The 14,909-nt window shown below is 48.3% G+C and overlaps 1 protein-coding gene across 2 annotated transcripts in view; it reads right to left on the bottom strand.

Moving 5' to 3' along the window:
• The window catches only part of GALNT18 (polypeptide N-acetylgalactosaminyltransferase 18), a 315,539-nt gene extending 301,019 nt beyond the window's left edge, over positions 1 to 14,520 (bottom strand). Inside the window, exon 1 of one of the 2 annotated variants that reach the window (XM_060177167.1) lies at positions 13,949 to 14,520. In XM_060177167.1, coding sequence (XP_060033150.1) covers positions 13,949 to 14,183 — 235 coding nt within the window. In that variant the 5' untranslated portion in view covers positions 14,184 to 14,520. The remainder of the gene's footprint in view (positions 1 to 13,948) is intronic. The other variant, XM_060177166.1, reaches the window with a different exon arrangement.
• Between the last annotated feature and the right edge of the window lie 389 nt (positions 14,521 to 14,909).

Below are 14,909 nucleotides of genomic sequence, written 5' to 3'. Positions count from 1 at the left end.
CCTTCACCTTCTGCGCTAAAATAAGTTATTCTGATGATTTAAGAAAGCAGGGGTGAGTCTACTTTCTCTTGATCAACATCACTGGAGCAGAACAGCAAAGGAGGGCTTCAGACAAATAGTGGGGTTATGACCTTAGCCAAGTCCATTACACTAGCTCAGTCTCAGATTTCTGCATCTGTAAAATATAGGGGGGCAGGGAGTCGGGCGGTAGCGCACGTGGCGCAAAGCACAGGACCAGCATAAGGATCCCGGTTCGAGCCCCCGGCTCCCCACCTGCAGGGGAGTCGCTTCACAGGCAGTGAAGCAGGTCTGCAGGTGTCTGTCTTTCTCTCCCCCTCTCTGTCTTCCCCATCTCTCTCCATTTCTCTCTGTCCTGTCCAACAACAATGGCATCAACAACAACAATAACTACAATAATAAAACAACAAGGGCAACAAAAGGGAATAAATAAATATTTAAAAATATATATGGGGGATGACACCACCACCCCACAGGGTTGGCTCCAAGGGCAAAAGGAGGTCAACAGGCTAGCACGTAGTAGGTGCTTAACAAATGCACATCCTCTCTCTCCCGTCTCTTCAGACAAGTCTGAAGTCTTGCTTCTGCAAGATTTTCTCACTGGCTTCTTTTTCCAATCCCAATTTTTGAATCATTTATAAAAGTTTCTTTTGTGGTCCAGGAGGTGGCGCAGTGGATAAAGCCTGGGACTCTCAAGCATGAGGTCCTGAGTTCAATCCCCGCCAGTACATGTGCCAGAGTGATGTCTGGTTCTTTCTCTCTCTCCTCCTTTCTGGTGAATAAATAATTTTTTTTTTTTTAAAAAGTTTCCTTTGTCCACTTTCCACTGTATTCTTCTCATGATATAAATCTTCAGGTTCTACTGAAAAAAAAAAGTTGTTGAAGCCTAAGCCAATTAGACTTGGCAGATTAACATCATAATTCCTGCATGTTATACATTCCACCGTGCACTCCTTCAGAAAAAAAGGCAAGTCAGAGGTTCGGTTTGTTATTCAACTGAGATTTAGAAGAGGGAGAAACCAAAATGCAAAAAAAAAAAAAAAAGATGGTTTTTCCAATTGGCGAACTGAGAGGCAGGTCCTAAAGCCATTCCCACAGGCCCTCCCATCAGGGAAATGTGATGATGACGAATTAGACAAAGCCCGGCCCTTGCTGAGGACCTCTGCAGCAGGGAGAACACAAACACCAAACATCATAACTGCAAGAAAGAGAAATCAGGAGAACTCTCTGCTTGGGGGCCCTGGCTGAGGTAGAGCTTAGTGGATCTGTAGCAAATCACAAAGGATCTTCCACATGGATAATAGGAAATGTCACTGGCATCAACAGGAAGAGAAATTAGTTCAATAAAGGCACAAAGTCACATCTGTGAGTCTCAAGCAAGATTTTTGCTTACTTTTAACTTCCCAGCATATAATTCACAAGGTTATTAATACAAACTCCTACTGTTTTGGGTGAATAAACAGCTGCTGATGTTCTGTGCCCAAACCACTTTATTAGAGCTTTCCTTTACAGCAATTGTTGTTGTTGCTTTTTCTTTCCAAATCCTGAGAGGCTCAGGCAGCTTGGGGGGTTGGGGGGGAAGAGCATGTGAAGATGGAACAGATAACAAAGAAAAGAAGAGGCAGTGTGTGAGGACTGGGGAAAACGGAGCAGGGGCTGCTGGGACCCTCACTGGCCTGTCTGCAACCCCTGCAAAAGTCCACGCTCTTGAGGAAAGAGAGGAGACAATATGTGGTATGATCAGTAGGGCTGTATTTGCCGGGTATTAGGAGGTGACAGTCAACAGAGCTTAACTGTAAGAAGCTGACCGATTATCCAGGTTCCCCAGAGCTGAGGGGGTCTCTGTGGGCCCAGGTCTTGCAGTTTTAAAGCAAGAAAGACTTTTATCGTATGGGCCAGCAGTCTCACTTCTTTCCTATTCCAAAGAACATGCACGCAGTTATTTAAAAAGATCTATGCACTCTTAAGTCCATTGCAGCTCTGTTCACAACAGCCAAGAGACAGAAAGAGCAGGTGTGCTCACTGACAGATGGGAGAATAAAGATGGGTATCTACCCAGTGGAATACTACTCTACCATAATAAATGAAGTCTTGCCATTTGCCAAGGCATGGATGGAACTCGAGGGAATTACACTCAGTGAAATGAGTCAGGAGAAAGACATCTGATGAAACGCATCATATACGTTGGACAAAGATGAGCAAAGCACATCAACAGAAAGCAAACAGACCCTTAGCCTCTGACAACAACATGGCTGCCAACAGAGAGAAGGTGGCCTTGAAAATGGCAGAGGGGATCCATCACATGGTGGGGGGCAGAATCCAGATCTTTGGTGGCGGACATCTGTGTCATCTACAGTTGTTGAGGTCTGAGGTATATACTGCTGGGAATATATATTACCTCAGTTCATCAAGCGAAACAAGTTGGCATCACCCTAGAAGACACACTGCTGTTCTAACGTGCTGGGAAATACTTAGCAAGGTGCCCGCACACAGTAGGTGCTCAGAGTTACACAGGGAATCTAAATGAGTTCTATGCTGTAGTTGGCATACTCTGCTTTTCCTAGAAGGATAATGTCCCCACATGCCACCACCACCCCAGTGATCCAACTGAATCCATAATGATCCAAGAGGAAATGCTCTCTCTCCCTCCAGAGTCTCTGTGATGGCGTCTCACTCACGCCTCAGGAGCAAGGCCTCCTCCTCCCTGCCGCCTCCTCCTCCTCCCAGCCCTAATCCCTGAGGCTCCTCACTCACATAAGGGCAGGCCACGTCACCTGCCCGTCTTCCTCTTCCACCAGATCCTTCTTGCCCTAAGCTTTCAGCGTGAAATCATCTTTGACAAATGATCGCCAGTCTTTTTTATGAGATGCTCATCTTCCTATTTTTAGAGAGGGCAAATGAAGGTTGGAGACCGATTCCCTTCTTGATCATCCCATCTATCAGCTCTATGGTCTTAGACCAACTCTTTCAGGCTCTCCATCAGAATATTCTCACCTACAAAACTCTCTCTTCAAAGTAATCAGGCAGAGACAGCAGCACCTGGCTCAGTTCCTGGAGGGCTGGACAGCTCTCTCTCAACTTCACCTCACACAATCAGTCTGCCGCTCTTTAAGCGCTCATCATCCTTAACACAGGATTCTCCCGTCACTTCTGTAGCTTCGAGCCGTTCCTAGCTTACTCATATTCACTAGCTCAGACAATGTCGATACTGTTTTCCTAAGCCCCCTATGTCAGCATCATGACACTCATCAACTAAGTTTCCAATCCTGTCCTATTCACCTATTCCATCTTGCCTAAATTATTGGATCTACTCAGATCTCAATGATCTTTATCTCCCCAGGGACAGAGATGGATGAACAAGTCAGACTGGCAAAGTCCAATAAAGGACCAGAGCTCACATTCGGCACCCAACAGTCTTACGTAGAGTTTTCTCCTCTGACACTTACTCGGACACTGATGGGATGAACCCACTCATGCCAGAATGTTGGCCCCAAGCCTCCACTTCAGACATCATCTTCCCATCATTTTCATCTGTCCCTGGGAGAAGAGTACAGATATCACTTCTTCTATATCTTTCCAAACACAATGCGTCTGTAAGCTCTAGAAGGACAATAGGAGCAAGACAATTCACTGAGGCACGCCAGCCTGATACCATCCCTACATAAGCAGCATTCAGAAAGCCTGTCAACCTCACTGGGGGCTGGATATTCAGGATTTTGCACTAACAGCATTAAGAATAAAGCCATTTCCCAAAAGCAAACCCTCACCAAAAAAGTAGGAATTAGATGTCAGGCAATGAAAGACAACTGCATCTCAGAGCCACATTCCCACTGAGATGGTCAGTCCTAGCGACACATTTTAATTCAAACCATGTGGCCAGAAGAGCTACCAAGGCATTAGAGTGTGTAGAATCAGGGATCCTCTTGCCTAAAGTTCCAGTGGGCTGAACCAGGTGGGTTCATGAAGAGCCCACAGCCCCACACACACGATTCCAGACAGCAGTTGTTCTGAGTCTGAACTGCAACAGACTGTATGCTGGAGCTCAGTAACTCCTCATCAACCACGATGTAAGTACATAAGAATGGCCCAGTTGAACTTTACTAAATCGAAAAGGTGTCAGATTACCATAGTCTCTGGCAAACTAATGTGACTTCTTGAGTGAGAGAGAAGAGATGGAATGGGAGTGGACGTGATATGTTGAAACACTCAGCATCGTGGCTCTGCACTGAGGTGAGTGTCCTGGGTGGAAAGGTGTATTTGGAAGGAAGGGGGAGACATCAAGAACTCCTGTATTGGGAGTCGGGCGGTAGCACAGCGGGTTAAGCGCACGTGGCGCAAAGCACAAGGACCGGTGTAAGGATTCCAGTTCGAACCCCTGGCTCTCCACCTGCAGGGGAGTCACTTCACAGGTGGTGAAGCAGGTCTGCAGGTGTCTGTCTTTCTCTCCCCCTCTCTGTCTTCCCCTCCTCTCTCCATTTCTCTCTGTCCTATCCAACAACAACGACATCAATTACAACAACAATAACTACAACAACAATGAAATACAAGGGCAACAAAAGGGAAAATAAATATTAAAAAAAAAAAGAACTCCTGTGCTCAGTCACTGCATTGTGGGATGATACTGACTGATCAAAAAGGCAAAATGTGACTTGATAGCAACAGCAGGCACTATGACATGATCAAATGCATGCCAAATTCATCCCTACAATGCCGTCTGAGGTCAGTATTAAAAAAATAAAAGTAGGGACAGGAGGTAGTACACCCAGTTGAGGGCACTCATTACTATGTGCAAGGACCTGGGAGCAAGTCCCCTGTCCCCACTTGCAGGGGAGAAACCTCATGATCAGTGAAGCAGTGCTGCAGGTATCTTTCTCTCTCCTTCTCTACCTCCCCCTCACCGCTAGAAGTAGCAGATTCTCACTGTGCTAGCAGGGAGCCCAGAAATTGATTAACTAATGCAAAGCTCACCAGTCTTTGAATCTGGGCCACCAGTGGGACCTAGCCCATCCTGCTCTTACTTCCTACCACAGTGAAGAAGCTTCACTCCTCTGACTGCATGCACAACACTTTCTTTTTAAAAAATTTTATATTTATTTATTCCCTTTTATTGCCCTTGTTGTTTTATTGTTATAGTTATTATTTTTGTTATTGATGTCGTTGTTGGATAGGACAGAGAGAAACCGAGAGAGGAGGGGAAGACAGAGAGGGGGAGAGAAAGACAGACACCTGCAGACCTGCTTCACTGCTTGTGAAGTGACTCCCCTGCAGGTGGGGAGCCGGGGGCTCGAACCGGGATCCTTATGAAGGTCCTTGCGCTTGGCGCCACCTGCACTTAACCCGCTGCGCTATCGCCGGACTCCCACAACACTCTTTCTCCCCCAGGCCCACCTTGCTGCACTCACCACGTACATTTACATGGCGCTTCCCCCAAGGGAAACTTCAGTGCAATCTCATCTACGCTGGATGATCACCCAGACGCTCCTCAAGGAACAGACTGACTGTCCCAGACTCCTGGACAGAACTCCAGTAATCAAACCATTCTACACAGACCGCAAGCCTGAAATCAATGCAACGGCCTACTCAGCTTTCCAAGATAGGAACGGTCAGAAATCCTAGAGATGGCAAATAAAGATGTCACACTACGCTCGCATGAGGCTCTAAACGGCATAAGCATCTCTAGAACACAGAGCAGCCTAAGGCGAGTGACTGAAGCTGACCTTCAAGTCCTCACAAGCCAGAAAGCCAGACTGTGGCTCCATTTCATTCTGAATTCTCCTTGAGATGCTACTTCAACCCACTTATCAAGGGCAAATAACAATGCATATCAAGGGAGTGGGAAGGAATGTGGAATTCATTTATTTTACAGCCTCCACACTTCCGGGTAAAAATGAAAATTCTCTCTGGCCATGGGGAAAAAGTTATATTCCTCGGCAAGGTTTTTCTATTCCACAAAGATGTGGTCCTGAACGCTTCATAAAAGCCAACGGGCTTTACCTCTGAATATCACGGACGTTGAACTCTCTCTAAGTATCCATCACTGTTACTAATACAACTTCACATGCCACACAGTTGGTGCTGAAGGACAGACAGCTTTACTATTGAAATGAAACCCTTTCCTCAAATAAACCCTAAGCATTCAGCAAACACATTATATTATCTTTTTTTTTCCTCCAGGGTTATTGCTGGGCTCGGTGCCTGCACCATGAATCCACCGCTCCTGGAGGCCATTTTTCCCCCTTTTGTTGCCCTTGTTGTTGTAGCCTCATTGTGGTTGTTATTATTACCATTGTTGATGTTGTTTGTTGTTGGACAGGACAGAGAGAAATGGAGAGAGGAGGGGAAGATAGAGAGGGGGAGAGAAAGACAGACACCTGCAGACCTGCTTCACCGCCTGTGAAGCAACTCCCCTGCAGGTGGGGAGCCAGGGGCTCGAACCGGGGAGCCGTACGCCGGCCCTTGTGCTTTGCGCCACATGTGCTTAGCCCACTGCGCCACCGCCCGACCCCCAAACATTATATTATCTTTACAACTCCGCCAAGTCAGGGATCAGGTGAGGAGGACACCAGCCAATTCTAGGTGGCATCCACAAATGTTAAGGAGCAGAAAATTCTCTCAACATGCAAGGCCAGGACATTCTCTGGGTTTTAGGGAGCGAGCACTTACGGCTTGTAAACATGGTGAACAGTCTGCTGTTACTGATGTACATTAATATGCACATAATGTGCCTAGTAAAATTTCAAGACACAAGTAAAAAGCAGTTCTTAACTTTCTTTTTCCTATTGTTGAGATGATCTTGATTCAGTGAAGTAAGGTAATGGATTTAGAGATTAGTGGTATAATGTAATACATTATTAATCACATTATTCAGAAGGATAAATAGATGATGTAAGAAAGCCACCCGTGAATTCGATTCCCTTTAAAATTGTTTACACTCTTGAATTCTTTATGCTACCATCATTCCTCACCAAAAAATAACTGTTTGATATTTCCCCTCCTCCCCAGTGATTTTCAGGCTTAAAAAAAAAATCCGTTTCTAAAAAAAGAAAGAAAGAAAAAAGAAAAGGAAAGGAAACATTTTCTAAAACATCAGGGGCAGGAGTAGGTAGTCTGGGAATACTTTGGCCTTTCTACTTCTCAGGTTCCAGATCAAGCTTGGGACTTCCTGGGAACAAAATCTCAAGGCATCTGTGCAGGACCAGGAAGACAGCAGAATAGCTGTGCGAAAGACTTGTATACCTGAGGCTCTGAAGTTCTAGCCAGGTTTAATCTCTAGCACTACTACAAGCCAGAGCAGATCAAAACTCTGATTTAAACAAAAGGGGGGGGATTAAGATAAAGAAGAGGGAGTCGGGCGGTAGCGCAAGCAGTTATTAAGCACACGTGGCCCAAAGCACAAGGACCTGCATAAGGATCCCGGTTCGAGCCCCCGGCTCCCCACCTGCAGGGGAGTCGCTTCACAGGCGGTGAAGCAGGTCTGCAGGTGTCTGTCTTTCTCTCCCCCTCTTTGTCTTCCCCTCCTCTCTCCATTTCTCTCTGTCCTATCCAACAACAAACAACATCAACAACAACAATAATAACCACAACAAGGCTACAACAACAAGGGCAACAAAAGGGGGGGGGGGGAATGGCCTCCAGGAGCAGTGGATTCATGGTGCAGGCACTGAGCCCCAGCAATAACCCTGGAGGCAAATAAATAAATAAATAAGATAAAGCAGAAAAGTATGTATATATTATAGAATGCAGATAGAATATATATTAATCATACATTTGCCTATGATGTGTGTGAATAAGACATACTTAAAAAATTACAACCACAAATTCTGACAGGCCAAGGGAAATCTGAGCAAAGGACAATACAAAACAAAAGCGTGCAAAATAAAAAGCATGGGGGAAGGATCCCAAGTTCTTTAGTAATAACAAGAATAGAAACAAGAACAGAACATCTGCATTGATTTAGAAAATGTTGAATGACAGCACCCAGCGCTGGCCAGGCTCAGTGAAGCAAGTACAATAATCTACTGCTGGTGATTGTTCAGAAAGATTTTCTTTTTTTTTAAAAAAATTAAAACAATCACATTTTGGTGTGTTACTAATCTCATGTCTTGAAGTTTATTCTTAAAATTAATTCGGTGGAAGGGAGCAGTAGCACATCCCAGTTCAAGCCCCTGGCTCACAAGCGGTGAAGTAGGTCTGCAGGTGTCTGTCTTTTTCTCCCCCTTTCAAGCTTCCCCTCCTCTCTCAATCTCTCTCTGTCCCATCCAACAACAACAACATCAATAATAACAATAACAACAAGGGCAAAAAAAAGCCTCCAGAAGCAGTGAATTAGGAGTGCAGGCACTAAGTCCCAGAGATAACCCTAGGGAAAAGAAAGGTTCAAAAAATAATAATAATAATCTGAGGGTTTGGGAGGTGGCTTACCTGGTAAAGCACACACATTTTTAAATTTATTTATTTTTTAATTTAATTTTTTATTTATAAAAAGGAAACACTGACTAAACCATAGGATAAGAGGGGTACAACTCCACACAATTCCCACCACCAGAACTCCATATCCCATCCCCTCCCCTGATAGCTTTCCTATTCTCTATCCCTCTGGGAGTATGGACCCAGGGTATGGACTGTGGGATGCAGAAGGTGGAAGGTCTGGCTTCTGTAAATGCTTCCCCACTGAACATGGACGTTGACAGGTGGATCCATACTCCCAGTCTGTCTCTCTCTTTCCCTAGTGGGGCAGGGCTCTGGGGAAGCGGAGCTCCGGGACACATTGGTGGGGTCATCAGTCCAGGGAAGTCTGGTCGGCATCATGCTGGCATCTGAAACCTGGTGGCTGACTAGAGAGTTAACAAACAAATCCAAACAAATTGTTGACCAATCATGGACCTAAAGGCTGGAATAGAAACACACACATTTTACCAAGCCTGAGGACCATCTTCCGAGTCCCCGACCACTGCATGCGCACCTGGACAAGGGAAGTTTCACAGGCAGTGGGCAGATTAGTGTTGCAGTGTTTCTCCTTCCCCTCTCTCTCTCGTCTTTAACCTTCTACTGAGAAATATCAGTTCACAATAAGAAAACAAGGCAGTGGTGAGGTTCACTTCTGATTTAATTATAATAGAAAAACACAAGATTAAAAAAACAGGAAAGTGGCTAAATGAATAACGGTATCGTGATGGTGGGTTATTATGCAGTCGTTAACATATGGCACCAAGTTCTATATAGGTAGTTACGGTCAGGAAGGTGACTCAACAGGTAAACTACATCTCTCGTATGTGAGTTGTACTCATATGAGGGAGCAGTACTCAGTGCTTCGACATTTTTCTCTCTGATTCTCACACACATATTCATAACAAAATAAATAAATAGAAGTTTAGGAATAAAGCCTCCACTGAATAATCACTTCCAATTCACTGTCCCCTCCCCCTGAGAAACAAGCTCCAAGTGCCTTTGTCCCTCCGTGCAAACTTTCTCTGTCACCTCTGTTCACATTTCCATCTGAAAACCAACTGAACTGCTTACAAAAGTCCACTGGATCTATTTCCAGATGCGTTTCTATTATTTGTCCTCACGGTCATAGCAGCGCACTTTAAGGACATACTATATGAACCAACTGTATGGCTGCTAAAAAGATGAGAACTGTTCCTAAAAATCAAAACTGATGCAAAAGCTTTGAACTTTAGAAAGCTAGTCACTTAGACTGCAGCAGAATCACATCTGAGCAGAAGCACTGTAAAAGAACGGGCAAAAAAAAAAAAAAATCATGAAATTCCAGGCGACTACACCAAGACTGCTTCACAAGCATCTTCAAATCCTCAATGAATTTCAGAGAAAACAGACCTAGAAGTCGGACTTGATAAACAGCGTATGGTGGGGAAAGTTTATACAGACAATAGCACTGGAAAGGCCTTCTGCAGCCTTCTTCCAGCACAGAGACAAAGCCTCGGCCTTCCACCAAATGCTGGCTACTGAATGCACATGCTGTAAGATCTATTTTTGTAAAAGATATTCAGATAATCAATGTGTATGTGCGACATTTTGTTCCATTCTCCTCCTTAACCGCTTTTTCAGTGAAGTGACTAATTTAAATCCTCGCTGCATTAAGTAAGAGAACGTCTAACCTCCTTTATCAACAAGCTTACTGTGACAGGGACCAGGAGTGTCTGATTCAACACTGCAGCCATAATTACCTCCACAGCACAGTGTCTAGTGCTGCTAGGTCTCCAGTATGTAAGCACTGAGTCAACACACAATGTAGGAAACCTGAAAAAAAAAATGTCTCTAAGAAAAATCAAACACAGGGAGTCGGGCGGTAGCGCAGCGGGTTAAGCGCAGGTGGCGCAAAGCACAAGGACCGGCATAAGGATCCCGGTTCGAGCCCCCGGCTCCCCACCTGCAGGGGAGTCGCTTCACAGGCGGTGAAGCAGGTCTGCAGGTGTCTGTCTTTCTCTCCCCCTCTCTGTCTTCCCCTCCCCTCTCCATTTCTCTCTGTCCTATCCAACAACGACAACAATAACAACAATAATAACCACAACAATAAAACAATGCAGGCAGCAAAAGGGAATAAATAAATATAAAAATATCAAACTGAGAAAATAAAAAACTCGCCATAAATAACTGCATGTAAGCCATGAGAGAACACGCATTTTTAAAAAAATATTTATTTACTTATTCCCTTTTGTTGCCCTTGTTGTTTGTTGTTGTTGTTGTACCTCTACCCAACCTGTGTTAACACACTTAACTGTGTTCCCAACCCATCAGGAAGCTATTTTTAAGATCTGGAGTTATCCACCCTCTCATTTATCATCTATCTGGTTAAAAAAAAAATACTCAAAACTCCAATTGACAGTCCCAAGAGACTCCCAAACACTATCTAATTAAATCATTCAATCAGAAAACAAATTAAAATGAAATATCACTGTAACCCCCAAGAGGAAACTAAACTTTTCAGTCATGGCTAGATCAGGCTTCCAGAGTGATGTTCCATCACCTCCTCGAAAATCACAAGACTGACAGAAGATCCAGCTGTACATGTGTGTGACCTTTCCAGGATAACTGGAAAACTGTCCCTCCAAGCAGGAGTTTGAGCAAGACTCTAAGACAAAACACGCTCACTGGAGAGTGGGAATGCTTTTATTCAGCATTCTTACTGGATATTCACCCAGTCTTCCCCCATCTGTCCAATGTCTAATCTCTTGAACCTAGTTGGTCAAGCTCATGGAAAGGCAGGTCTACTGTCAGACAAGCCAACTTACCAACCCCTACATCTACTTTCAGTTCCCTACATCCTAGCTCAGAAATGGCTCTGGTCCTATGGGAGGAGTCGTTGCTAGTTACTGCTACACTGTCACAGAGCACCCAACCAAGGAACCAGTGCTCTCCATCTACCCTTGGTCACTGACCCATCTTCACCTCTCACCCCAGAGATTGTGGTTTCAGTGGGGTTTGTTGTTGTTGTTTATTTCTTTGTTTTGTTTTTGTTTTTTATCTTGAGAATCTAGCCCTATATGGGCATCCACAGTATTACAACATGATCACTCAACATAGCCAGGAGAATGAAGCCAGCACATGGTGTAAGGAAGCTGTTTCCTTCTTTCCCCGTGGCTCCTGACCTTCTCAGGGATGAAGTTAAGGGTTCTAAACAAAGCATCAAGGTGCAGTTTCCAGGAAGCAATATCACAAAGGCTCCTTCCAGTTTCAGCATTACACTTATTTTCACACAGAGCCTTGGAGTTCCCTGAGCATGGTCCAGCCAACAAGCCACTCTGAGAGCAGCTCACGGTGAATACCGTCTGAATTGCTTCTCACTGCTGTACCTGGCCCAGCTCCTCCTCACTAGACTGGAAAATGCAAGAATATCATTTGCCAGGGACATATACACATTCACAGAATCTGTGGATGAAAAAAAAAAAAAAAGCTCTCAAAATCTATGGACAGAACAGAAAAGTAAGATGTCGCCTGTGTCCCCCTGGGAACATTCTGAGTCACCCCGGGGCAAGCAACGTACATTTTACTGCTAATTGTCAGGGCAGACCCTGTGGTGAAAACTAATGAGAGGGAAGGAACAGGTGCCATCAGATGGATAAACAGGTCTATCAACTCCGGTCCCACGTTTAGAGGCAGAAGCAGGTGTGAAGGAGAAGCAGTCAAAGGTCTCCGGGGTAGGGGTGGGGGTGGGGGTCAGATCCCTGGGCTTATTTTGAAGTTATTAGTGCAGAAACATTGTGAGCATGTACACCTCCCCTGTACTTACCTAAATCTCTGGGAGGAAGGGACTCTTCTGGACATAAGGAGAAACACACCAGATCTGCAGAGCAGCTCGTCCCACTCTGGGAACTGCAGCTGGTGCAAGTGCTGGGTTCAAATACCCCAATTTAGACAAAAGAGAGTACTGGTGTAGAGGGTGGGGAAGCGGAGCATCAGCGGAGGAGGGCTGGCCTGATGCCTTAGAGTCCTGCAGACTGAGCCTGGCCGCTTTACAGGCTCCGTCAGCTCACAGAGGGGACCCAGCGGCGGTGCAGCTGGTAGAGAGCACATGTTACAGTGTGCTGCAAGCACCCGGCTTCAAGCCTCTGTGCCCCACCTGCCGGGAGGCTTCAGGAGTGATGAAGCAGTGCTGCAGGTGGCTTTCTCCCTCCCTCTCTGTCTTTGCCCTTCCTTGTGAATGTCTCTGTCTCAATCCAATTAATAATAATAGTAATAATAGTAATTGCCCACAGGTCTGGTAGAAAGCAGATGCAGGGGTGGGGGGGGGTGAATAAAAGGCAGCAGGTGTGTGGTCTGGGAGGTGGCGTATTGGACTCTCAAGCATGAGGTCCTGAGTTCAATCTCCAGCAGCACGTGTACCAGAGTGATATCTGGTTCTTTCCCTCTCCTCCTATCTTTCTCATGAATAAATAATATATTTTTTTTAAAAAGGCAGCAGGTGAAGATGGGACGCAGAGCGTGTGTATCTGGAGGCCCCAGGCTCTCCATGCCCTGCCTCTGACACCGCATTGGCCCGCCGGCCTCCTCAGACCACCTGCAGCCCGCTCAGCCCCGGGGTCCTGCAGCACCATCACCTGTGCAAAGAAACCTCGGACTCCACACCTGCTGTACCTGGATTGTCTGCTCCGCCCCAGCCGGGCCGTCGGGCTGCTCCCGGGGCCTGGGAGTGGCAGCTACTAGAGGAAACGGCCCTTGCCAGACAGGCCAGAGGAGGCCCCTGGGGGGAAGGCGCAGCCCAGGGCGGTTCTCCCGGGGCCAGGCCGAGCCGCCACCGCAGTGGACAGACCTCCGGGCTCTTCCCCTCCTGTGGACACTGGCACCTGAAAAGGCTTCTGGACCCGCGGGGATGGTGGGGATGGGCAGCACTAAGACTCTGGCAGCTCAGGACACCTGGTCACAGACCCCGCGTCTCCAGTCGCTTACCGCCCCCCCCCCAAGGCAGCGCCAGGGATGAACAGTCTTTCCGGCCCAGGCTCACCCCGCAGCCTGGGGTCCTACATGCCAACCGCTGGGGGCACACGGTCATCTAGCCCAGGGAGAGGAGGGAAGGGGGGTCTCTGGGTGCGCTCTTGGGCACACACGCACGCACACGCACGCACACTGTGCGGGACCTACGTGGCGATGCCGGGAGAACCGTGAGCGCCAGCCCGAACCACCCGCACGTTGGACACGTGCGCAGCGCGCACCCACACCGCCAGCCAGCTGCGCACACGCGTGTGCCCCGCAACCGCACGGGCTCCCGCACTCCGGCCACAGCAGACAGACACACACACACACACACACACACACACACACACACACACACACACACACACACACACACACACACACACACACACACACCGGAGTCTGCGGCCTCCGAGCCCCGCAGCACCCAGCACACGCGCGCCCTTCCCCGCGCACGCAGAGGCTCGTGGGTCGCCCAAGTTTCGCGGCGCGCCCCTACCTTGGATGTGCTGCCTGATGACATTCTCCAGGTGGTCCAGCCGCTCAATGATCTTCAAGGTGTCTCCTTTGTCTTCCTCCAGCTTCTTGTCGGGCGCCGGCTCCTGCCCCCGCACATACACGCTGGCGATGTAGTTGGTGACCCAGCCCACGTAGAGCAGGCAGATGATGTTGGTCATGCCGCTCAGGATCACGCAAGTGGACACCAAAGTTTTGGTCTTCCTGGTGCACACCATTCTGGGCTCCCTCCTCCATACAGAGCTCCCCCGGGGGCCCCCTCCTCGCCGTGCGCCCCGCACTCCGCCGCACCCACTACCCCCCCACACACACCACGCACCCTGGGCAGCCCAGGGCCGCTGGGCGCCGGTGCACCTGAGTCCCGGACGAGGTTCGCCAAAGCTGGTCCGCCCGGCCGTGCAGCCGTGCAGCCGTGCAGCCGTGCAGCCGTGCAGCCGTGCAGCCGTGCAGCCGTGCCCAAGTTTGGAGCTCCCGCCGCTGGCCACCCCAAGAGCTCCACAAAGGAAATGGGGTGGATTTTGCTCTTTGCAAATTAACAGTCTCCGAGCCCGGCTCCGAGCGGTCGCGGCTGGATGGCGGCGCGCCCGGCAAACTTTGCACAGCCCCGGTCCGCGGCCGCACCGCTTCCCAACGCCGGGCGCGGGTTGTCTCCGCGGTGCGACCGGCCCGCGCGGCTGGAAGGACGGAGGCGGCGGCGGCTAGAGGCGCGCGGCACAGCGGCCCGGCCCCTCCGAGCGACAAGCGCCGCCACCAATCGCGCGGCGGCTCCGGAGAGGGGCCGGTGCCGGGCGACTGTGGACCAACGGGGAGGGTGTGGGGGGCGGAGTCCAGCTCCTGGGCCCCACCTGCCCGCCACCCCCTGGCTCCCGCCCTCCCTGGACAAGCTGAAGCCTCCGCCTGCATGGCCAACCTCAGATCTGAGACTTGGAGAGGGCGAGTCTCCA

Source organism: Erinaceus europaeus, chromosome 17, assembly GCF_950295315.1.
Source record: "Erinaceus europaeus chromosome 17, mEriEur2.1, whole genome shotgun sequence".
Classification (NCBI taxonomy): Eukaryota; Metazoa; Chordata; class Mammalia; order Eulipotyphla; family Erinaceidae; genus Erinaceus; species Erinaceus europaeus.
Note: the sequence above shows the minus strand (reverse complement) of the source record. Positions and strands in the feature narration are given on the sequence as shown.